Raw genomic sequence first — 26,665 nt, 5'->3', positions numbered from 1 at the left:
GTTACACGGAAGCTTTTTTCCTTATCATGTCCAGGGCATCCTTAACAGATTCAACAGCAGGGAAGCTCTTGAGAACTTCTCATGCTAACCTAACAACGTCCTAACAAATCTGAATGGGAACAACCACTGGGTCAGAGACTGCGCTGTGTGGGAGGTGGGGTGCTCTCCACATGTTCAACTGTATTATTGAACATCTTCTATTTGTCATGTAAAACGTTGACTGAGAAAAGAAAGACAAGTAAAACAGCCTTAGGTCTTCAGAAAGCTGCCTGCCTAGTCAAAATTTTTATCTTCAAGTAGCGACACTCTGTATATGGAAGCCTGAAGCAAGACTTCAAACATGACAATTATTTCTATTATTGGCGCCTATGCGTACAAACGTACTCGCAACGTGCTTAGCCTCCAAAGACTGGGACCTAAAGTTCAGCTAGTCTATGAGAAATAAAAGAATAAATAATAAATGACTCTGCTATCATTGATATTTAGCAATATATAATTCTATTGTGTGTTATATGTAACTGTTATAAATAATATATATTGCATATGTACTTGATCTATGTTCAGATATATTGCCCCCCGATGCAACCATTTCAACACTTTCATTTCCAATGGATTTGAAAACATTTCAGGAAATAATACTCAGATGACAGAGCCAGAAAAGGAAAGACTAACACAGCAGCTGGTCTTCAACTGTAGGCCCCCCCCACAGGCACACAGCTGTACTGTTACGTTACTTTCTAGGTGAGAGCTCAGGTTGCCATAATTTTCACAACTTCCCATTTCACAGGGGTTCTAGGCCAATGGAAAACCAGAAACAGAGCTGCTGTTACTCACATTGTGCCTTCTTGCTCAGGCTTCAACCATACAGCTAAGGTAAATTCTGCTGCCAGCCTCGGAGCACGTAGAGAGGGGCAGTTCTTGTGACTTCCGAATATGAAGCTCGTGGAGTTGCTTCTGGAGTAAGGGTGGCGATCAGTGTGGTCTGCAGGGATGCAGCTCTGGAGGCCTTCTAGGAGGGCAGTATAGGGAGGAGAGGCAGAGCGGTAGGGGCAGTCCTGGATACACAGCCTCTCGGTACACGGCTGTACAAGCTCAGCAGCCACCGTGCTAAGACAAAAGGTGCTGGGGCCTGGGAATCCACATGTGGCGTGGGTCGGCACAGTGGATACCTTCTTGAAAGCACCTACGTTCTCCAGCCTTGGGAAACTGCCCTGCGAGGCAGCCAACAACACTGAGGCAAAATAGGCAAGGATTAGTGTCTTAATGGCATGACCCAGGAAGCTCGGTGAGAGAGCCAGGTAATGCATGATTACAAAGAAGTATTCTTCACCTGATGAAGCATTTCTAAATTAATATCCAGGTTTGCTCTGTTCACCAGAAACACTGGAAAGGCTGGCCACGTGAATACTGAGATTCTTTTTTCTTCAGGAGACTGCAGGCACACTTTCACAGAAAAGGACGAGCAAGGATGTCCTTAGAGAGAAACATGAGTGGAAGCTGGTGCCTGGTGAACAACACACAAGAAATCAAGAGGTTATTCTGAGCGTGAAGATTTTTATGCCCCTGTGAAAACAATGGCGGACTTCTCAGAGTCCATTCTGAACCATACAACTTAGAGTCAAAAACTATGAGAAAGATCTTAAGGTTGCTGGACAAATCACGATTATCAATGTATAGGACAATCAGCTTATGTATTTATATATGATTGTGAACTGTAGAGGCTTATAGCTACTTTGAGCTGTTACTCGACCCCAGAGAATTGGCACCACCCACTCTAATTAATGCAGTAAAGCATCCTTTAGCTCTTTTCACGAACACCATATGTTGTGACCAGAGCTAACTTGCATTTGCCCAAAGTGGAGCTGGCTAAGCACTCTAGGCCTTTCCCCTCATCCCAGCCCGCACAGCTACTTTAAGCTCACAGCAAAGCTGATTAGAAACTCAATACCATCTGCTTGCCCTGTGCCTTAATATTTATCAACCATTTGTGTTAATGTTTCCACATATGACTCTGTATTTGGAGGTTAAATATGGATTCCTAATACGGTGTAAGTAATTGTATTGATAAATAAGCCGAGTTACCATTTCTTTATTGCATTTCAACCAGTCCCCTCAGTGTGAGAAATAGCTCCTGGACAGGACCTCTGTCCCATGTTGCCTGGCAACCCTGCTGTAACCCCCTCCCCATTACTTCTAGGAAATAGGCCCCAGCAACAGAAAGGCCCCGAGTAAGACTTGGCACTCAGGTTACTATTCCCCCACAGCTCAAAAGGTTACCTGTAGCTCAGTGCAGGCTGCTTGGTGGCCCCTCAGCAACTGAGCTGTTCCAGCTTTCAAGCTGGTACCTTAGTCGGTGGGAGGGAGTCAGGTGGGGCATGCATGCTTAATTTTTAAAGTAGCAGTACACCTTAGCCTATAATATCCTGTCAGGCCCCTCCTCTTTCCTGCTTTTATGAAGCTCACTCTGTGTGATGCCTTAATCACAAAGACCTGATTCTATAAGACAGCAAATGTATGGGGTGGTTCTGCGTGTTCTCTCTTAGGGAGGAAGGAACCAGCATGAGGCTGGCCAGTCGATGGAAGTTTCTGTTCGTCTTTGTTCACCTCAGGACATTCTGCTCTAACTGTGCTTGACTACGTTAGGCAAGATACACCTTGTACTTCTAAACACTGGGTTTGTAAAAACACAGGCTCTAAACCAACCAGAGAAGCAAGGGGACTGATGGGACTACTGAACTGTAGTCACCTAACTGCAAGCTCATGCCTGGGTTTGTATGCACATGCCAGCCACTGTGTCTGTCGACTTCTTAATACACCCAAAATCGTTGTTTCTGTCCTCTGGATTACACTGGACTACATTTAAAATATTCAACAGTCTTTGTAACCTGTCAGTCTCATCTTTAAAAAAAAATGTAACATGGTCTGGAGAGCAAAGAGTCAGTTTGTTCCCTATAAACTTTTATAGTTACAGAAATCTTGAGAAGTAGAAGATGTTTCTAAGGTGTTTCTCATTAAAAGGCAACTAGAGAAAAATCCTGATTCTTTCTTTCCTGCCTGTTTTTCATTTCTCCCCTCCCCCCCCCCCCCCAGGACATTTAGATTATGTCACTATGTCACTATGTCAAAACTCCACTCTTGGCTCACTGCTTTATTTAGATGGAAAATTTTTTTAAAAAAACAAAATGTTAGTGTAAAGATAGCTAATTTATAAGGACTTAGGTAGATTTTGGAAAATACGTCTTAAAAACAACACAGTACACAGTGCAGTAAAGTAACATAGCATTGGGAACTGCCATAGAGCGTGCCATCATCTGGTTTCCAGGCAAACTCAGTGGGTGAAGGATAGTGTCTCCAAGCCTGATGACCTGCGTTTCATCCTGAGTGAACACAACATAAAAGGAGGGAAAGAGCAGACTCCTGGAAGTTACCCTCTTACACACATAAGCATGTGCGCGCGCACACACACACACACACCACCAGCAGCAGCATGCATATGCACACAAACCAAAAAAATACAAACATGAGTAAAGCAATAATATTAAATATACAGTAAGTGTTCTGGTGGTTTAGGGGATGGATCCTCTGCATCAGCCTCTGCAGTCTCTCACACACTCACACAGACAGCAGGGACTTAGCAGCTCTGCTCCACAGGGAGGCACTCTGCTTGTCATTTGTAAAGGCAGACAATGAAGTGACACATTCATTGTCTCAGTTTTACAGGTTAGTATAATCACTCCTGTGCTGTGCCCCAAGTGAATTACACACCAATAGCTTTACCTTTCTGTAAGTGCCTGAGAAGTAAATATGAAAAAGAAAAGAGAAACGAGAGAGCCACTGTGTGCACAGAAAGTGCAGGCAGGCATGTGTAGTCCTGTACCAGCTTTCTGTCTGTTTCTGGCTCACTCTACCCTGGACCAGCATGAGTGGACTAGCCAGCAGAGAGCTTGATGACAACCAGATTGACAACTACTGAACACTGCTCTCGGCTCACTCTGATAATGGTAGAAAATTTTCCATTAATGTAATATACAGGTTCTCTCCTGGCCTCTGCCTGTGTCTGACATACAAATGTTCCAGTGATCGGAGCAGGCTCATGGCCCATGGGCTTATTCAAAGATTTTGGGGTGAACTCCTCAACGTGGGATGGCAAAGTCACCTCTCAGAAAGCACACATAGCAGGAAGGGGGAAAATGTGTGACTGTTGTGGGCGTGTTCCCACCTGCTTTTCTTAATGTGAAGACATAATGTCGTGACAATCACTTTTTGTTGACATATCACTGAAAAGTGTGGCGCACTTATACAACTCTGAAGAAATTCCCCTACTCTCCAGGTAAAACTCACTATATATAAGAAGACAGGGAGGAGCTTAGATTTCAGGTACCACACAATTAGCGCTTGTTCATGAATAAAATTTACCCCAAAATTGGGTTTAGAGTAAACCATTGACTCACCATAGGCTAGAATCTCTATAGCACTGTTGGTCCCAACACGTTGGCAAATATTTTAAAGATAATATCAGCATCCTAGCCATGGATGAGACAAGCATTGGAGTAGGTTGGGGACCCCTATGGAAGAGTTAGGGGAAGAATTGAAGGAACTGAAGGGGATGGTGACCCCATAGGAAGATCAACAGTATCAACTAACCTGGACCCCTGGGAGTTCCCAGAGACTAAGACACCAACCAAAGAGCATACATGCCTGGTCTGAGACTCCTAGCACATATGTAGCAGAGGACTGACTGCCTTGTCTAGCTAGTGGGAGAGGATGTGCCTAATCCTGTAGATACTTGATATCCCGGGAAGGGGGATTCCTGGGGAGGGTACCTTCTCAGAGGCAAAGGGGAGGGAGAGGGGGAAGAAGAACTCTGCAAGGGGAGACTGGGAGGAGGCAACATTTAGGATATAAATAAAATAAATAATAATAAATAAAAATACAAATTAATAATATAAAGTTAGAAATGTGACTCCCACCATTTCCCATTGTAAAGGAAAGATGAATGCATTATTAGGAATGCCAATCAGAGAGAATCAGAGAGAAAGTCAGGATTGTCCTGGCATGGCCAGCTATTGGCTGCACTTTCTTGGGTTAGGCCACTCAGAACTTTTTGGGTCTCAACTTCCTCATCCACAAAGATGGGAATAGCATTATCTATGTACTAAAGGGTACTTAGCGGTTAACTATAATGAGCTGGGGCAATGACTGGATTTCACTGCTGTCCTCACTCTCCTTCAGTAACACGATGCTTGTATAATTAATACATGTTTTTTTTTTATAACAGTACACACAGAAGACATCATCCTCTGGCATAGAAGAAATACCACTCTTAGTGTCTCTGTGATCCCCAGTTTGACAATTGCTATATGGTAGTACTATACATTTTCTGGGTTATCTCTTCAATCTCTGTGACAATGCTACAAACCGAGCAGAGGAAATCGCCCCATAGATACATTAAGAGAATGAGAAGTGTAGGTGGAGTTGTCACACAAGCAAGAAGAGACAGGCCAGCATCATCTAGACTAGGCTCTGTATGCAGGAATGTTGGCTTTGCATAACGTCAGTCACTGGTGGTTTCCTGAAAGTAGACACTGTAGACATGAATGTGGACCTTGGGGGAGTTTATAAATAAGACAATTACCCGAGTGCAGAGACAGAGTTTGGACAATGTTATCCCCTGAGTCAAATACTCTGCACACCCACAACTCTGGTGTAGATTATCGGATTTTCAGATCTTTCTGAACATTTTCAAGTTACCATAAAGCATATTATTGGTAATTCTGGGTTCTTTGGCTTTTGTTTTGTTTTACTTAGTATCTAGGTCCTCGTGGTGCCTATTCTGTCAGCTTGCTGGAAATGTTTGAACACGTGTGGCTCTACTCCCTCATCGCATGCAGGCTCTGCGATGATTCAAGACTGTGTTCCTCTGAGGCATGAAAGCTTTGTGTTGATGTTTCAGGCTGCCCTGGATGCAGGGAGAATGTGATACCTTCAATAGCATGTGGCAGGCCATCTACTTCTTGTCCGTTCTTTCTCCCCTGCCTGGGCAAGGACCCAGAGTTAGGCTGGCAGGTGAATTCAAGAGTGGCTTTCTAGATCTGAGGCTGGCAGCAAGGTAACAGCTGTGGAGCGGTGAGGGACAGGAACAGGCCAGCGAGTTAATGGCTGCTGAGCAGGATAAATAGGAGGGTGTGGGGTCGCAAATGAGAACAACACACAGTGAAAGGCAGCAGGCAGGCAGAGCACAGACCGAGAGGCTGAGCATAAGCCAGACAGGCGATCAGCAATAATTACGAGTCAGGTTTCTGTAAAGAGCTGTGACCCTCAGAATAGTATGACTGCTCAGCAAATGAAGATGCGCAGGTTGTCTGCACCCCAGGGGTTTTGGGAGAATGCTGTGTATTAACAGAAAGAAGGAAGAAAGGGAGGAAGGGGGAAAGGGAGGGAGGATGGAAGGGAGAGAGGGAGGGAGGAAGGGAAGGAGGGAGGGAGGGATGAATGAAGGATGGAAGGAAGGAAAACAGGAGGGAGAAAGAGAGAGAGAGAGAGAGAGAGAGAGAGAGAGAGAGAGAGAGAGAGAGAGACAGAGACAGAGAGAGAGACAGAGAGAGAGACAGAGAGAGAGACAGAGAGAGAGACAGAGAGAGAGACAGAGAGAGAGCAAAGAAGGGGGGAGGCCAGGCAGGAGGAGAACTTAAGGTTCAGAAACATAGCTAAGTAGGGAGGGCAGTATTGATAGTTAGAGATAACTGATCCATTTGAGAGACATAACTGTTTTATAAAATATTTTAGTGTCTTTCCTTTAGAGTGAAGGGGCACAAAAGACAAATTTGGAAACAAAAATGATTCTGCTTAGCAGACATCACAAACATAAGACGAGAGTTGTTCCAGCTGAGAGGGGAGTCATGTGATGCCACACCAACTGTAAACTCTTCCAATAATTCTCTTCTGTATCATTCCCCGAGCCAGCTTGTGGTCGACCAAGCATTCCTCATTCAAAAAGTCAAACTCCTAAGTGCCCTAGAATCTATTGCTGTGGGATGACCAACACGACATGACAAATGGAAGGGAAACTTTCCTCCTTGGCTGCTACAGCCTTAACACAAGCTCCCAAAAGTTTTGTTTAAAGTAAACGCCCAGCTGCACACGTGGCCATTAAACACGTGAATTTCTGCTTCTACTTGGATCCTCTGCTCCAAACACCTAGCTACTGCCAAAAATGAGAAAAATTAAAATTTGAAAAACTTCTGCTGTTGAGAATTTCAGAGAAACATACCCACCCTGGGGTGTGATTTGGGGGTCCAGAAAAACAAAGGCCCCCAAAAGATGATCACCAGAAGGCAAGCAACTGGAGTAATGAGGGCTTAGTAACAAATTTTCTGCAACTTTTAGAACAAGAACATGAGCAAGTATTATCAGTGTCATTACAGCTTGAATACCTAACTTGAGGAGTTACTTCACTGAGTTAGAAACTATAGTGCATCCCCCAATGAGAAATGTAACCTTATTGTTGTTATTTGAGACAAAACCCTGCCCTAGATGACCAGAGAGTATAGTTTCTACCCCACCCCAAACACATGAAGACATCTGATTACCATGGGAAGTCAAAATGTTCACAGAAAAAGGAGTTGTGGACCAGGAGTTTATGAATTATGTTTTTAAGCTCTCAGCCATGCTGAGAATTCTAGCTGAGGGCACGGGGTGCTAAGCCTCACATTTGAGGTACTATCTCATTAATCTTTACAGAAGTTTCAACAGGCCAAGTATGGTGACTCACACCTTTAATCCCAGCACTGGGAGGCAGAAGCAGGCAGATCTCTATGAATGTGAGCCTAACCTGGTCTACATATTTAGACCATCCAGGGCTACCTATTGAGACACGATCTCAAGAGACAACAACAAACTTTAAACAACGATCATTTATGATGGTTTTGTATATGAGGAGACTGAAGCTTGGATGGTGAATAATTTATTGAAGTCTTAAATTTCCTATTTAGGAAGAAAAATAAGATGCAAATGAAGGTTTGTCTAAATTTCTACACAAAAGATTTTCTGTAATGAAAGCAGTCTCGGAGAATACACTATTAGGCATGTTGATGTGTTCTAAATGATTTCCCTACAAACCATGAAGGTGACTGTGTAGAAAAACACTGATATACTGAAGATGGTTATAGTCTTAGTCAGGGTTTCTACTGCTGCAACAAAACACGATGACCAAAAAACAAGTTGTGGAGGAAAGGGATTATTGGCATACTCCTCCATATTTCTGTTCATCATGGAAGGAAGTCAGAATAGGAACTCACACAATGAAGGAACCTAGAGGCAGGAGCTGATGCAGAGGCCATGGAGCTGCTTGCTGGCTTTCTTCTCTTGATTTGTTCAGCCTTCTTTCATCTAAAACCCTGGACCACCAAGCCCAAGGATGGCACCACCCACAATGTACTGGGCCCCCTCCCATCAATAACTAATTTTAAAAATCTCCTACAACTCTATCTTATGGAGGCTTCTTCTCAACTGAAGTTACCTTTTTTCAGATAACTAGTTTGCATGCCAAGTTGACGACCAGCCAGTGTACTCACTGAATGATGAATTAGTACTCAGCCTGGAGGAATTCTTGAATTCTGGATTCAGTATTTTGCTTTAAAAAGTAATAGAGGATATTATCTCAGGAAGAGATGGGAAGTCATCATTTGTTTGAGATTCACAGAAATGGCACCTATGGACTCAAGGGTGCTCAGATGCCTCTAGTTCGCTTGTGCTAGAACAAGATCAGAATACACTTTAAAATATCGCCAGGGCAAAGCCAAATGGCTGTGAAAGTGAGGGCCAAAGCAAAGCGTTGAGTAAGTACTTGATGAGACTGAAGTTATTGGTAATAAGGGAATCACTTTTATATAGGGGCCAATAAATCAATGGTAATTTTAGCTTAAAGTACCACTACAGGGATTGTAAAACTCTTCATACCTGAATAAAACTATCTGATTTGTGGTGTGTAATAAGAATAGAACATGACCAGATGTTTCTCAATGCAGAAAAGAAAATCCTTGTGGTTGTAGGACTGGATACTAGAATATAAAGAGCTACGATGGTCTGCAAATAGTCCATCTAGAACTCTTAGAACGAAAGAAAGAAGACATATATGAGCCACAGCCAGATGTCCCACTGGGTGGAGAAGATGATCTTCAGAGAGAAACCACCTGAGGAATAACTTTAGGACTTGAGCTCAGTGGCTCAAAGAAAGGGACACTGTGCCCAGTCAATGCCAACACGCTGTTTGTAGCTAATAATGTGTTAAATTGATGAGTGTGTGGATGAATGGCACAGAACTCCACAGCAGCACATCCTTGGGTTGCAAAGTCTGTGCTGGACTACACACTCTACACCCTTTACTGAATTTTGGAGAAAGATTCAATACAAAAGGGCAAGAACAAGACTCAGTAACTCTGTGAGCTCTCAGAAAGGAAAACTTAGGGTTCATAGGCATGGGGAACTCTAGAAGGAAGCAGGAAAGAAGCCACTGAAGCAGTCCCAGGAGAAATAAATATTCGCAAAAGGCTAAGTCCAAAAAGCATGCTTTCTAAAGTCAACATTCCATGGCATCATGGTTCATCCATAGACTGAACTCACTCTTCTGTGTGTTTTAAGTTATGAGTTAGGGGTATGGTGTGCACATGTGAGTCCAGAAGAGGGTATCAGATACCCTGGAGCTAGAGCAATAGGCAGATATAAGCCGTCTGACCTCATGCTTGGAATCAGGATTGAGTCTTCTGCAAAAGCAGCAAATATTAATCATGGAGCCTTCTCTTAAGCCCCTGAACTTACTCTTGTCAGGATAAAATTGGAGAAAATACATTCTAGTGATTTTTACCTCTGAAATGAAGGGAAAAAAATCTACACACACAGAAGAAACTGCTCTGTGCATTCTGTGGCTAGTAGAGCTTGTGACACTTGGGTTTTTAAGCTACTGTCATCTCTGCCCAGTTGTTCTCCTATCTTTACTGTCAATGCAAACGTCAGAGGTCCTCAGTGTGACCGACCAAGCCAGGAAGAGAGGTGAGGAAAGACAAAATTAAATGAAAAGTATATGTGTACTTTGTAGCATATTATTATGAAATCAGCATAAGGTATTATAGCACATATTTCTTTTACCTTGCTTCTCCTTGTTCAAAAACTTCTAAGAAAAGTTGTAAACCAGCCACCAAGATTACCACAGTACACTGCTTTTTTATAAGCACACACATTTTTTCTTTTATTTATTTTTTAAAGAAAATCAGGTTAGTAATATTAGTATTTATTTTCCTTAATGCTATTTTCTTTAACCATTACTTTAAAGCAAAAGAGTACTTTTGGCTCAGCATCTTCTAATTATTCCCAATATGTCATAACTTGACCAAAAACTGGTGATTTTTAAAAGCTTAAATATGCTTCTCTACTTTTTCAAAAAAGCTACAAGCAAATGATATTCTGACCTATTATGAGAAAAACCAAGAGTAAACATCACAAATGTTACTGTTTAATCTTCACTAATTCAAAGGGGGGGGAATGAATAAAATCTAATTCCTGTATTGAAGTCTTCATTTCTTTCTAAGTCTGAATGTGTAAGGGCGCCTCTCAGTACTTCATCAGGATATAGTATTTGCTTCTGCTGTTGAGCATTAAATTTTTAAAAATGAGTTACTATTCATTATATATTACCAATGTTGCTAAGTAAGCATGCTCCCAGGAAATGTTTTCCTGAGCTTGTTTTATATAATAAAAAATATTTTTTCAATGAAAGCATATGCATTTAACCTATTTTCATGCAATATATGGGCTATAAAAATCAATTTTGACTGTTTATAAGTGGGTGGTTCAATGACATTGAGTATTTTCACTTTAACCATCCATTACCCACCTCCAGAATGGTCTCATGTTCCCTTACTGAGAGTCTGCTAGTAAGCAATTCATGACCACACCTCTCCTAAGCTTGGTCAGTCACCATATGTTAGTCAGACTCATGGCTTCTGTCAAAAAAAAAAAAATCCAAAAAACAGAGAAAACAGAACTTGGGGGGGTGTTAACTTTGGCTGAGATTTTGAGAGGTCCTGATCCATTGAGACAAGGAGAGCATAGTGAGGAGAGCCCTTTACCCAACTGCAGTCAGGCAGCAGAGATCGAGGCAGTCTTGGCTGCCTGCTTTCTCTTTTCTCCATTCAGTTTCCTTTGGACCTTCATCCCATGGGACAGCGCTGTCCACATCCAGGGTTGACTTCCCCTCCTAGATAATTCCACTGTATAGGGCCCCCAAGATGCACTCAGAGGTGTGCTTTCCTGATCTCTTAAGAACGTCTTAGTCCAATCACGTTGGCAGTCACAGTGAGCTATCACAGCCGTACCGCTTTCCATCTCTGGGTTTGATTACCTTGGCTTACTTACACTTACAGAAGTGGGGTGGTACAACATGTATCACTTGGCACAGTTGAGTGAAACTCACTTCTGGGTTTACATGTGTTATGGCATATATGTCAGAGCTTCTTCTCAATTCTAAAAAGTATGACTACATATATACATGTCACAACTTCCAGACCCACTCGTCTGTTAAAGAACACTTGGCTCACTTCTATCTCTTGGCTGCTGGGACTAATATTACCAGAAGCACAGATGTACAAAGGTCTGTTCAGGTTTTTGTCTTTATTTCCTTTGAATTTAGACAGAAAGGCCATGGTATGGGGTCACCTGGATATTGTGCTCACTGGAAAGCCAGAATATTGCTGTTCAAATCAACAGCAATGTTTGCTGTCATAAGCAACTTTCTTGGGTTCAAACTTACCTTCTCACCAATTATATATGTATGTGTGTGTGTGTGTGTGTGTGTGTGTGTGTGTGTGTGTGTGTGTGTGTGTGTATGTGTGTGTGTGTGTATGTATGTGTATATATGTGTGTGTATATATATATATATGTATATATATGTGTATATATATATATATATATTCATTCAAAGTTTTTTTAAAGGATTATTTATGTGTATTTTGCCTGCATGTATGTATGTATGTGCATTCTGTATGTGATCAGTGTTTGCAGGGCATGAAGAAGGTAGAAATTAACATTACAGATAGTTGTGAGCTGCCGCATGGGTTCTGGATACTAAACCTGAGTCCTTCACAAAAGAAACAAATTCCCTTAACTGCTGAGCCATTTCTCCAGTCCCATCCCCCATAATTTAAAATGTAAACTATGTTTATTATTTTATGTTTATGAATGATTTGTTTGCATGCATGTCTAATGTACCCCATGTACATGTGTGGCTGGTGCCTATGGAGGCCAGAAAAGAGAACATTAAATTTCCTGGAACTGGAGTTACAGATAATTGTGAGACGCTGTGTGGGTGCTGGGACTCAAACCTGAGTCTTGTAGAAGAATGACATATGCACTAAACCACTGAGCAATCTCTCTAGCCCCCACCATTTAAAACCTTTAAATTACATTTTTGTATTTAAAGTATGTGTGTGCTCCATCTAATGTTTAGCTGTGGTTCTTCAGTGTCTCTTTCCACTGGCTGCTGGGTGGAGCCTCTCAGAGGACATTTATGCTAGGCTCTTGTCTACAAGCATAACGTAGTGTCACTAATAGTGTCATGGCTCAGTTCTTGCCCAGGGGATGCTCAATTTGGGCCATCCCTAGTTGGCCATTCCCTCAGTCTCTGCTCCTTCTTTGTTCTTGTACATCTTGTAAGCAGGACATATTTTGGATTGAAGGTTTTATGAGTGGTTTGTTGTTTTTATCTCTTCACTGGGAGTCCTGCCTAGCTACAGGAAGTGGCCACTTTAGGATCTATATCCTCCATAGTTGTGAGTTTCAGCTAGAGTCACCCCATGGACTCCCTGAGCTTCCTCTCATCCCAGGTCTCTGGCATATCCAGAGATGGCCCCCTGCCCCCACCCCCACTCATTTCCTTTCTCTTCCTTGCTCTCCCTACATTCCTTTCATGCAGTTCCCTCCATCCATCCAGTTCCTATTATTATCTATTTTATTTCCTCTTCTGAGAAAGATTTTAAGCATCCAGGGGCTCTCCTTGTTATTTGGTTTATTTGAGTCTCTGGATTAGAGAGTTCTTATCCTGTAATTTGTGGCTAATACCCACTTATCAGTGAGCATCAAAAAGTAGACAAAATATACAAGCTGATTTTCATAAATGATTAAAAATATTTTCCTCAGGATTCGAGTCCCCCAAAGCAGCACATCATCCCCTAGCCTCTCCCTCCGGCTCCCCTTTGACTCAAGGAAAAGAAAGGAAGTCTGAGTTGGACCAAGAGGCACAGCCGGTGGACATCAGTCCATGCTTGTCTGTCTACCTCATCATCCCCAGGGGGTCTTCCATTTTAGTTGGCCCAAAGGTCACTTTGATCTTGTAACAACAATTGACTTCTTCAAAACTAGGTTCACTAGCTCTAAGTTTTGACTAAGCTTCTGGTCCCCACATTTCTATTTTTAAGAGGCAGACAGTCAGGGGACAGATTGAGTGAGACCAAAGCCCGGGTATACACATGTAAGATGATGCCATACTGAAACATGTCTCTATGTATGCTAACTTAAAGTATTAATCCTAAAGATTCCTTTTTCTCCTAGGTGTTATATAGAGTTTGGTTGAATCCTTTGACTAACATTACTTGAGGGATAAGAGGACAGGTCATAGAATGAGCTCACTGTCTTTCCTTTGGAATAGCAAATTTAAATTCAATTAACGCAGCTCTGGTATTGTCAGAAGTTATTAGAATAATGTCTGCCTGGGTTCTACGTTGAAAGAGTGTATTGATAACACTTTCTTTATGTTCAGATCTTAATGCCTGATCTCCTAGAATGTTTAGAGTCGTAATTTCTGCCATTGCTGAAGAAATTCTTTCAGACTTGTGCTGCTGTTTTATATATAATCTTATGACAACCTGACTTTAGCTCCTAATGATGAACAGAATTCCAGTTCTGATCAGGTCTTGTACATCTCTGCCTTCCTGGCATTCCTTTCTTGAGGCTTGCTCCTCACACATGTTAACAGAATTGTGGTTTAGATTCCATTTCTCATTGACTAAACACAATAGTATCCACTGGCTTGACACAATGCATTAGTTCTGGCAGGTACAGATTTTACAGATTTTACAATGTACAGATTTTACAAGCAGGACAAAGAGCTTAGATAGTCTCTCCTGAGAAATAAGATAGACGTCTACAGCCAGATTTTCAGTTTGGCTACATTCCACACCATCAGTTACCTGGGCTCACAGAATGTTTCCAAATTTTTAAAAGATAATGTCAAGGTTTATTCTATGATTTCATTTTAGGAAACTTACAATGCTTTAGAGAATGAGGAGACACCCTAACTAATTTAAAAATATTTATATGAGGGGACTGAGAACTATAAAGGGGAGGGGTCTTCCTTACCAATCCTCAAAATGTTCACCCTATGTTTTTGTCAACCCAGACAGTGTTGAGAAGAAAAGCAGTCGTGGGGAAAAAATGGGAAAGAAACATAGTCCCATGATCAGAAGACAGAATGGGGGTCCTCTTGAGGATCAGAAAAGTGGGATCCTGCTGGTGATACGAAGAGGGGAGGGGGGTTATCCTGCCCTCAATCTTTATAAGATCACTTTATCAAACCCAGAAGAATGCAATGTGCCTTGTTCTTTGAATCGCACAGGAGGTGAACTGCCTGGGGGTGGGGGGGAAGCTCAAGTAGGGTGGAGTCAAAATTTCACAGATGCCTTCCCCACCCCACAATAGCAACATCAATGGCCCCACTCTCCAAAATCCTGCACCAAAACATTCCAAATAATATATATATATTATTTATTATATATATTATATATATATAATATATATATTATATATATATATATATATATATATATATATATATATATATATATATATATTCCAACAATATACTTGAGCCAAATGCCAAGGAAACGATGAAATATCCATCTCAGCTTCAATGTTCCCAACTCATGGCCTCTTCACTAGTAAACTCCACAAACAAAATTGGAAACTGGAAACACAGTCTGAGGGGCAGAAAATAACAGTTTCCTTGCTTCTCTTCATTAATTGCTACCAATGGTGCCTAATACCTCCTGAGGCTACACCTGAAGCCCCTCACATCTTTCTATTAGTACCAGAATAAGCAGAGGGGCTAGAGGAGAGAACTCATGTCTCCTGTGCAACTGTAAACACCAGACCTGTGCTGTTTCCATGCATTATGCTATTTCCATGCATTACCACCCTGAAGATAAATCTTCTGGAATAAAATGGTTACTCATTTTTTTTGTTGGTAAAAGGGTTTAGCCTAACCAAGGTACTGTGCTCAACAGTATAGGTAGAGAATACTAGATTCCGGGTTTCAACCTAAGAAACTCTTCTGAAAACCTCAAACCTGAGCTATACCATAGATTGTGACACTTAAAAAATAAAATCACTCCTGCCTGAAATTATTACTGATATGTTTGAAGAATCCAGGTAGATGGCTCTGATACAAGCCTGTTTCATAATTGATTATTATGCAAAATTCAGGTACCTACTTCCTTCTCTATGAAAGGACACTAATAGTTTCACATGGAACAGTTTAGAACAGTGGGGATCTGAACTAGGAAAACATATTTACCAAGGGCATGAAGAGACAGACAAGTGACTCCAATACACTGGAAGAGACTAGCTGGCAGTCTAATCTAAGATAAGCTTGTACAGCAGAGAGTAGGAAGTGCCCCTGAGAAGTATGGAAGCCCTTTACAGTAGTTGAGGAATTATCTCATAGGCTGTTTGTCTGGGGTCTATTGTCTGGATAGGCAATAGTGGGTGTCTCACTGTGAGTGGCAACATTTTAGAGTTCAGTTGTCTCTCTAGAGACTGCTGGTTCCAGGGGTCATTAGGCTCAGGATATCTGGTATCCCTGGAACATCATAGGCACCAGAGGTCAGACTCTGTCTTAGGATTTCATTGCAGTGAAGTGACACTGTGACAAAGCCACAGGAAAACATTTCATTGGGGCTGGCTTACAGTTTCAGAAGATTAGTTTGTTCTCATCCTGGCAGGAAGCATGGCAGCATGTAGGCAGACAAGGTGCTGGAAAAGGAGCTGAGAGTTCTACATCTTGGTCCCCAGGCAGAAGAAGAGGACTGTGTTCCACACTGGGCAGAGCTTGAGCATAGGAGACTTTAAACCCCACCCCTACAACGGCACACTTCCTCCAACAAGGCCACACCTACTCCAACAAGGCCACACCCCCTAATAGTGCCATTCCCCATGGACCAGACATTCAAATACCTGAGTCTATGGGAGCCACTCCTATTTAAACCACCTCAGGCTCCCAGTACTTGGTGCATGTTAGGTACAGTGTGGGGATTCTGTTGACTTTCTGCTCCTAGTCTCAGTCTACATGCCTCCGTGAATGTTAAGCTAAGGCTCACCATGCACCCTGCACTCTTTCCCCGTCCTCTTTCCCCTCCCCCTCCACCTCGATCCCCAGCTTTTATTAAACCCACATCAAGAACATAAAGAATCTGTGAACCAGGATTCCTCCTCCTGTACCATCCCTGCCCTGATTCCCTGGCCATACCACATCAGTTCGAAAACTCCCATTAACCGCAATCAAAATATAATTTTTCCTTGCTCACCTTCTTTAGCCTTTTGGTGCCAGTTTCTACCCAAGCACAACTTTCTTTTTTCATGTCTGAACTTCTAAGTGTTGTGGGGAAAATCGCTGGCTATATGGACCATAAAGACCAATGCACCTACCAGTTTCTGACTATAGTTTTACAACAGGATCCTTAAAAACGTGGTGTTCACAGGGGTACTCAATGAACCTCTTCTCAAATTCTCCACATAAATACACCACCACCCCCTCAAGTTCTTTGAGAACCCCGAGTCCTTTCTCTCTGAGATATGGTTGAACATTATTTCTCACAGGGAGAGCAGGGTGGTAAAGAGAGAGCACCCCCTCACAGTCTCTAATCTCCTAGCTTACAGGGAGAAAACTGGGTTTCTTTTCTCTTGGCACCAATGGATCCAAATGTCTTTTTTCCTTGAGTTTACACCTTGAATTCTCTTAAATCATCCCTTCATCTTTTATTTCCACCTAAGTCTATTGCTGCTCAAGCTCGTAAAAGTGGAGTCTGTAGTAGTTGTCTTCGTGGGTTCACTGCCTGCTTCCTCCTGTTCTTATGAGATTTACACTACATTGGATAAACCTGCCTTAAAATTACCAATGGGCTCCCAATGGCCAAATCTACAAGCCAATGTTAGCTCAGTTTTCTTCAGACTATCTACACCTGTCCCATGGAGTTCTGTTCCCTGTTCCTTCTTTAGAAAATTCACTTTACTCCCAGATTTCCAGCAGACTCAATTTGGTTCCCAACATGGCGACTCAAAGTCATTTATCTTTATAGGCCCAGGGGATCTGGCATGCTCTTCTGTCCTCAGCAGGCACCAGGCACACACATGGTGCACAGACATGCTTCCTGACAGAATATCTACATACAATTAATAATTAACAATTTTAATGTACACGAAGAACACACCACACAGATGCCTATGCAAACATTAATTGTGGCTTTATTCATAGTAGCCAGGAACTGAAAACAATTAAATGTCCACCAAAAGATGAGCTGATGCATACATCATGGCACCTTCATTGAATGAAATACCACTTAGCAACAGGAAGGTATGGAGCAGTCCTTGACAACACTTTAAGTGAACTCAGAGACTATGATGTCACTATCATAATAGTACAGACAATCAAAATTATGGAGACAGAAATAATCACAGTCATCAGAGACTGGGTAGAGAGAGTCACTGTCCAGGTAGAGAGACATAGGCAAAGGTATAGGAAAAGAATTTAGGGATGGGAAAGGTAATCTCTTTTATATCCCGATGGCTGTGATGGTGACAAGATTGTGTATTCTTATGAAAACTTATTGAACATTCACAGGGAAGGAATTTTACCATGTATAAAATTAATTCAAGTGTCTGAATTCAGACGTCACGTCATACAGTAAATACCTGCATACTTTGAACAAGCCTTTGTTTCTTCATGGGTAAAGCCAGAACTCAAGCAGTCTCTCCTTCCTAGAGCTGCTGGGGGGACACGTGAGCCAATGCCTACTGACATGTGTAGTACTCTTTATTTACTCATGTTCGTAACACGTAGTGTGTATGCCATAGTGGATCTGTAACAGAATTATCTATACAGATATAAGGTAACGGATGAACTCTAAGGTCACAGAAGAAAGACACAGAGTTAAAAAGTTCTTTATACATTGATGAAATATAAGGAGTGAATGACTGGATTGTCCTGCTGGAACTTAGATGTCTGTAACACGTCCTTCAGAGCTCAGGGAACATCAGAGAAGGAAAGACCGAAAGAATGATGGGCAAGGAAGACGGGGAAGCGAGGGTAGGAGTGCAGAATGTCGACTTCCAGGCATGACATGATTGTTACACATTGGGCCTGTCAGTATCCTGTCATGTAATGGGGAGGAGCTTATGGTGTCTACAGCTCTCTGGGGATTTAGACAGTCAAAGGTTGATTGACAACAATGAGAAATAGACTTCGGTGGTGTAAGGCACACATGCTCCTATAAACAAGCTCTCATCCATGGTCCTATAAACAACCCTAGTGAAATTCACTGGGAGACATGCACGCACACACACACACACACACACACACACACACACACACACACACACACATTCGAAATTAAGTGGACCAACTGAAAATAGAGACGGAATCATGGTGACTAGAAGGGGGACAGGGAGGGTTACAGGCAGTGTAAATATGATCAAAACAGATTGTGTATATTTAGGAGACTGTTGTAGAGAAACTCATTATTATGTGTAATTAATCCATGCTAATAAAACGGTTTTTAAAAGTTTTTTAAGAGCTTTTCCTATGAACTACACTGACTGGGAAAGCTCCAGAATCAGAACTGTTCCTGTGCTTTTCTTTTTTCTCATTTCACATTAAAAATGAATCTCTGCTCAGCAACTCAGTAACTCTTTCAAAAGTGATCTTAAGCCCCACTTCCTGCCAGGCTGTTTCTTGACCTTGTAACCATCTTGACTGTCTGGTTCATCTATTCCAACTGAAGCCCCTGCTGTTATTCAATTAAGCTTGGATTCCAGACCAGAGACTCCTGGACAGGCAGTCCCCAGCCCAGGTCTCCCGTGGGCACAACACACAGCTCACATAGACGCAACAGAGTGACTAACAGTTGGATCCAGTGCTTTTTGGTTCAACTTACACCGCAGGCAAAAGGGCAATATCCCCTTGGGTTTGCACACTGTCTGGGTAGAGAGAGTCATTGCTTCGCATAAGGTAAATAACATAACATTTTAAATGGAATTCATTAAATACATTCATAAAAGCAATCAAGATATTTCAGTAATACCACAAAGCGTTTACACAACTCATAAAAAAAAAATACCATTTTTCTGACTACCAGCCTGCAAATACAGCTCCCAAATTATACATTTATCCTTGGCCCCATGTTGAAAGATATATGACAAGTGGAAACTAACTTTCTGCCTACTTGTAAATATTTTTTCAACGTTGTGGTTTTAACATAAGATCCATGAGCCAATCTCAGTACTGAACGATGTGTGAATCTAGACTCACTAAAGATATATAGAGAAAAAAAAGATGCAGGCCATGTACTGTAGCTTAGATGGTCCCGTAGCAACATCATCTAGGTGATTAAGAAACTTGCCATCCAAAGTGAAAAATTATTTAGTTTACTAGCATGTATGTGCCATTGTTTCTCCAAACGGATGCCTTTTCTCACATGTAGCAGCTGGAATATTTCATCTCTGCTTACATGGAACTTTAGAAATGCCCCCAACATCAGGCACCTATATGTGTAGAGAGCAGAGGTCAATGTTGACTGTCTGCTCAGTTTCCCTCCACCTTATTCTTTAAGACAGGATTTCTCACTGAACCTGGTCTTGCTGACTTAGCCAGACTAACTGGGCAGGTAATACTATGGATCTTCCTGCTGTACATTTCCTAGGAACCAGAAATCGGCACATACCACCATATCCCAGCTTTTAATGTGGGTTCCAGAGCATAGAAATCAGGTCCTCATGCTTTTATAGCAAGCACACTAGTGAATTCACTGTCTCCCAGACCATTTTCCCAGGTCTGAGTTATTAGTACTTCAATGCCTTCCTGTGTTTCCCTTTACCCTCACCAGTCTCTGTTATTTACTTACTGTTGGAAGGGTATGTCTGTGTTATTCCAAGTTCATGAAGTGCACTGTATATAAGGAAAGCAATATATTGATTAAGAAAAAACCATCTGGTGTAAATATCTTTATACCACTGCTATGTGGTGTTGTCTGCAGAGTGGACTGTGTAAGAAGTACTCTAAATCCCAAGGGCTATGTATTCATCACTACTATGCTTTAAATCTCTCTCTCAGTTCCTAGGGCAAGGAGAAGTTATTACGACTGCTTAGTGTAAGAACACGTGGAGTCATAGTCCCTCGTGGTTTTCTAGAACATAGAAACATACTGGCCAATTTGTGAAAGACTCAAGATTTCTCTTTCTGTATGTGTTTCTCTGCTTACCAGTCAAGAAACTTATTTAATTTTTTTAAAGCAAATAATTCACAGAGTTTTCTCTAAAAAATGAATTTGCATCATTTGAATGAAAGCTAATGCGGGGTTAAGTAAATTATACTTCTCAGCGTCTCATGGTAAATGAAGCCTGAATTACAACTCTATCCCCTAAGCAGGCGATAATCAATATTTCAGTATTTAACTCTAAGACTGTGGATAGAATAATATGTACTCTAATTTTCAAGATGAAAGTAAAAATTGTCCTTTCAGTCACTCACAGCAAGTAACTAATGAATTATGGTAGAAAGAGTGGGCACATTGGAGGAACTTGGGTATTCAAGCCTTCATCACATAAACAAGCTCAGATGTAACTAATCCTTCTAATAGAATCTAAATAGCTATCATTTGTCTCAAGGAAAGATAGATAATAAATTCACGGTGTAAGCAGCAACTGGGTTTATATACATTAACATCCTAATTTACAAAAAAAAAATTATGTGGTAAGACAGAAAAGGCATGATGTATTTCTTAATCAGTTTCCATGATCTCATTTACCTTAGTGGGATTTGTTATTATTTGTAAAATTAATTAGCTTCCCCTTTGTACCACACTATTGCTGGTTTTCTGAAAGGGGAAATGGTGGCTCTTGGGTCCCGAAAGACACATGGGCTGAGGCTGGCTTAGCTGGTGACTAATGGTTCAATGCCGGGAAGCAGGGCGATTTCCCCTCAGAGCTCTGTTGGGTAAGTGGAGAGGTACAGAAGCGTAACCCGCAGCCTGACAGCTCATGTTCAACTGTGCTGCATGTGAGGACCTGGCCAGATGCCCACTGGAGACTAAGCTTGACTCACACCCCCAAGGAGCAATAGTTGTCAAGAAAGAAATCTGAGATAGTCTAAAGCCTGAGGATTTGAGTGGATGACCCAAACACATGTCTCTTCCTCCTCCATTGTGGAAAGTAACCTTATGTTCTAAGCCAAGTACATTCAATGTTCAACAGAGTCTGTGCCTGTCTTTAACAAAATTCCGATACTATTCGTCCTAATGTTAGGACTAGATACAAAGTATTTGCCTGTTACTCTTAAATACCAATAAAGTGGACCTTGATGCAAAATAATAAGCAATGTATATTTTACAAACTATCAAGAAGCACCGTTGCACTGCAAAAGTTCATTAAACCAAGTTTAAGGTACACAATCACCTTAAGTCAGCAACCAGTGGAGATGCTCTGGCACCATGACGGGTGAAAACAGCTAACTGGCTGTTCATGTGATAACACCCATGTATGTAATTTCTCAAAGTGTTTCAGTGAGATGCTAAGCAATAGCCAGCACCAGGTTGTTATATGGTCTAGTTGCCCTGACTCACACCCAGCTCCACAAAAGAGATGGTGTGGCATATTTACTGGGTAAGTAGGGGCAAAGGGATGAGAGGTTCAAGGTCATCCTCAGCTACATAGTGAGGTAAATGCCAGTCTGTGATACAGAGGACCTTGTCTACAGGAAACACTACCATTCCTTCCCCCAGGAGTCCCCCACAAAGCACCAAGCTAGCAACCACAGCATGCCTGCAGAGGATCCAGCACAGACACGTGTGCACACTCCGTGATTGCTGCTTCAGTTTCTGTGAGCCCCTATGAGCCCTATGTAGCTGATTCCATAGGCTGTGTTCTTCTGGTGTTCTTGACCCCTCTGTCTCCTACAGTTCTTTCCCACTCCCCACCCCCAGCCACTTCTTTCAAGTGAGATCCCCAAGCTCCAAGTGGAGGGACTCAGTAGAGATCTCCAATTTGGGCTTCATCTTTCCCGATTGCTTGTCAATCTGCTTTCTTATCGAACCCAGAGCCATTGGCCCAAGAATGTCACGATGGATTAAACCCTTCCCCATCAATCAGTAATTAAGAAAATGCCCTACAAGTCTGCCTAAGGCCAGTCTTATGGAGGCATTTTCTTAATTGAGGCTTCCTCCTCTCAAGTGATATTAGCTGTGTCAAGCTGACATAAAACTTGTCCACACAATCCATTTTTTCACTCTCTGTGCAACTCAGACTTTCGACTCAGAATGACTTTCCCTGTTTTTATCTGAATTGTAAATTCCAATTGAGATCTTTGTCATCTTTGCACACATTCCTGGGCTTTCCAAAGAGGTGAGGGCTACGGATAGGTTTTGTTCCACTGAGAAGTATCCCTCAATTACTAAAGCCTTCTTCAGAATCGACAGCTTGGTGAACAGCTAAGTACTGGATGGTCAGGTGTAGTTTTCTACTTGGTCATTCTAACTATACTCTCCAGTTCTTCATACAGTAGCTTCACAAAAGGTTGAATTTGTTTCCACTTCTTACACAAATAAAACAGTCTGCTCAAATGAATCACCTGTTATAAGGGCAGAGATGACACAAGTGAATTCTAAGTAAACTCTATTTTTATAGCTTCTGCTTAAGAGAAGATATGGCTGGGAAGGCTCAGCGAGTGGTAAGTTTGCTGCATAAACTACAAGAATGGACTTCGGATCTTGAGAACTCATGTAAAGTCAGATGTGCTAGGCACATCTGTAACCCAGAGTTCCCACAGGCAGAAGGGAAGAGGAGAGAAGGGGATCCCTGGAAGCTTTTGATCCAGCTATCCTAGGGAACCCAGCAGGAGGCAGTGACAGATACTGTCTCAACCAAGGTAAAGGGTGAGGATTAATGCCCACGATTGTCCCCTGAGCTGTGGGAGGGCTCACGTGCACACATGAACACCCTCCACCCAGACATCATTCACACATATATACAAACATACAGAAAAAAAAAAAAGAAAGCAAAGTTGGGGCTGAAATGTTGTCTCAGTTGTGAAGAGCAGTTGTTTTCGCAGAGGACCTAGGTTCAGTTCCTAGTACTCAAATGGCAGCTCATAACCATCGGTGATTCCACTTCTAGGGGACCGGACACCCTTTTCTGGCTTCCATGTACACTAGGCACACATGTGGTGCATAGTCACACATGCAGGCAAAACACTCATAAAATTAAATCACTCTTTAAGGAAGAGCGGGAGGACATTGTGCCTTTCCCCATCCTAACTATTGTTACTAAGGATGCAACTCAGATTGGATGATTAAACGGCTGACCTACACAGGTAGCTGTGGCGTAGACTGGTTTCAGACTGAGAAGGCAAATGCTTTCCCCTGTGTGCAGCTTTGACACGTTCTTGGAAAACAGGGATGCCTGCAGGATTTATTCCAATCAGTTAAACATGTTGTAATCACTTTGCCTCTCTCATTACATTTTAAGATACGTTTGAAAAATGGCCTCATCCAACCCAGCTACATCAGCACGTATCCTCACCTGCCACGGCTTGAGAGAACATTGGATTTCACCAGTGGCCCCCGTACACAGCATTTAGCAGACATGTCTCTGTGGTCTCCCAGCATAACTTGGGAATCCATAGAGAATAGCCTCTTCTCCTATGCCTTTCCTCTCTGCTCTCCACACCCAGCCCCTTTCCAAGGTGCCAAGGTAAAAGCTGACTGATAACATTGTGTTCTTTACCTCTAGCTGGTCTATTATGATCTAAAACTGGGTTTCTCTTCAATGCCAAGGGAAATCCCATGAGTATCTGTTGCTCAAATATCAATGGCCAAGGATTCTGAAGCAGAGGAGTGGAGGAGCAGGATGGGGCTCTCATGGGGCATTTGCTACAAGCACAGTCACTCAGCCAAAGACTTCCTGGCTGTGGCTCGCACACAGATTCTTTCTCTCTTCAAGAGCTACAGCACAAGGCTTGCTGGTTAGACAAGAACTCAAGCTGTTGAGTTGTATAGACGAGGGGAAGATATTCTGTCAGTCTTTGCAGTTTCCTTTTTTAAAAAATGTGACCAGACATTCATGTACACACTCAGACTTTCATTTTAATCAGTAACCTGTAAATTGCATATTCATCTGCCTAGATGCAGGGCAAGCACTGTTCTTAGAGATAGGGATACACATTGTATTACAGACACAGGTCTGAAGAAAGGAAATCTTTATTGAACACAAAGTCCTGAAGGCAAAAAAAAAAAAGTTGTAAGAAAACAGAGTTGGGTAGCAGGACTCCCAAGGAAGGATTCTTACTTCAGATTTCCTTCATCAAAGCCAATCATGTTTCTGACAACTAATTTGAAAAGTGCCGCATATGCTACACTGAAGTATATCATACAAAGATCTGTCTCTTAAATAGTTCTGTCTGAATTCATGCACTTTCTTAAGTAAAAGCTTCTAGTTGGTTGTCAGTGAATCGTGTATCCATTCTGGCTTACGTTCAATGTTTGGTTCCAATAGTCATAGTTGGGACTGATTTCGAAGATTCATGTATAGAGTATCTTTCTAGAAATTTTCATTTGGAAAAAAAGAAATCAATGTTATGTATGATAGCTATTGTGCTCAATGCAGAAACAAAATAGAGTATTTATTCTACATTTTTTTATATCGCCTTTTGTATGAGAAACTGTATCCTCACACTATGATTGCCTCTGGTTGACATTATCTCTTTAATGTCCTGAGCACCATCAGAGCACTTGGTGAAATGCAACGTGTATAAGCAATGCAGACTCCATCCTTCCATCCCACGCTGACTCTTGAGTCACAGAAAGTGGTGATGGGATTACGCAGTCTTAATTGTGTCTAAAGCCCACATGGCGGCCCCTCCTCTATTTTCATTCCACACTGTAGATGTAGTCAGCCATGGCCAAGCCATCCTCAGCTTCATAACATTCACCACCTCATGATGCTGATACATAAGGCACCATATCATCAGCAGGCCACAGGCTTCCCAGACATAGATACAGTGACTCCGTTCACTTCTGTCTCCATTGCTTAGGATAAAGAGGGCATGAAGTTTCATCTGTGCACAGCGGGAAACACATGAAAGACAAACAAAACCAGAACAAATAAGGGCTCCAGGCTTAGCTGTCTGAGGCCTAAATTATATATTCTTACTGATTAAAATGTTAATAATTCAGAAAGTTTGGGGATTAAACATGAAATAGCTAACAAGTAAATAACTGAGCCAAGATCTAAATGGAACGGCAGATTGTAGCCCCAGACTGAAGGCTGAGGATTCGCAAGGTAGATCTTGGGCGCTCGGCAGTCAGACAACATGGCTGCTGTGGAACTTCTGCTGGAGAGTGAAGGAGATTTCTAACCATGCCTGCTTCTACAACATAAATTGTGTTCCACCTCAGTCATTCACTCTTAAGAGGCAAAGAAAAGGAAAATGTAAAGTTAAGTAAATCTGGTGAGAAAATGTCAAGAATCCCCCACATACACACATACACACACGCACACGCACACGCACACACATACGCATGCACACACTGAGTTGCCCAGTTCTATCCTATCTGTCTACCTCAGCCCTTCTATTTCAGAAGCACCTAATTTGTATTATTCTCTTTCCATATTTAAATGCTGAGACAAAAAGAAAACACATTACATGTCTCCTGCATGGTGAAGAGACCAGTGTTGATGGAGATCAGAGCCTCTCAAGAAGTGGGATGAGCAGAAACATAACAGCCCATGGCCTTGATGGAGCCCGAAGAAGTTCGTTTACTATGGTGTGACAGGGACAACAGAAGGCAGAACAATAAATAAGATAGCAGCCAGCAGACCCTTACATTCCACAGTAAGCCCCTTCAAAATCTCCAAAAGTCCAGAAGATTCATGATACTAACCACAGTCTTCCTATGTCCTCAAAAGAACTGGGTAAGTTCTGAAATCTGTTTAATAATACAGTCTAGGGATTCTGAGTTCAGAAGGAGGAAGGTACAATGTTCAAGAAACAGAAAGTCAAATACTATACAGAACTTTATTTCCTTGTCATTAGGTAGCTCGACAGTGTAATGCTACCTGAGGCCCACAGAGCAATGCCCTCTGAGGGGATAATAAAGATGATATTTGTATTTAAATCTGAAAGGACTGAGGAACATCATAACTAAGACACTTTCCACTGTGAGAAGAAATAGGGACTGGGATGCACTAAAGAGCTTGTGGTATGATAGACAGAGTTTAAGCAGATGACAAGGAACATAGCATCTGTTAGCGTGCCCTATAATTCCATTTGGTAGAGCGCATGCTCGGGCTAAGAAGT

At 42.0% G+C, this 26,665-nt stretch overlaps 1 protein-coding gene and 1 long non-coding RNA gene across 2 annotated transcripts in view; one reads left to right on the top strand and one right to left on the bottom strand.

Moving 5' to 3' along the window:
* Nucleotides 1-2,351, bottom strand: part of Ush2a (usherin) — a 681,657-nt gene extending 679,306 nt beyond the window's left edge. The window contains exons 1-2 of the mRNA XM_034512972.2: nucleotides 2,278-2,351; nucleotides 835-1,504 (exon numbers count right to left, since the gene is read on the bottom strand). Coding sequence (XP_034368863.1) covers nucleotides 835-1,307 — 473 coding nt within the window. The 5' untranslated portion in view covers nucleotides 1,308-1,504; nucleotides 2,278-2,351. The remainder of the gene's footprint in view (nucleotides 1-834; nucleotides 1,505-2,277) is intronic.
* Nucleotides 1-26,665, top strand: part of LOC143443736 (uncharacterized) — a 144,969-nt gene that overhangs the window by 96,375 nt on the left and 21,929 nt on the right. The window lies entirely within an intron of this gene.

Source organism: Arvicanthis niloticus, chromosome 10, assembly GCF_011762505.2.
Source record: "Arvicanthis niloticus isolate mArvNil1 chromosome 10, mArvNil1.pat.X, whole genome shotgun sequence".
Taxonomy (NCBI): domain Eukaryota; kingdom Metazoa; phylum Chordata; class Mammalia; order Rodentia; family Muridae; genus Arvicanthis; species Arvicanthis niloticus.
Note: the sequence above shows the minus strand (reverse complement) of the source record. Positions and strands in the feature narration are given on the sequence as shown.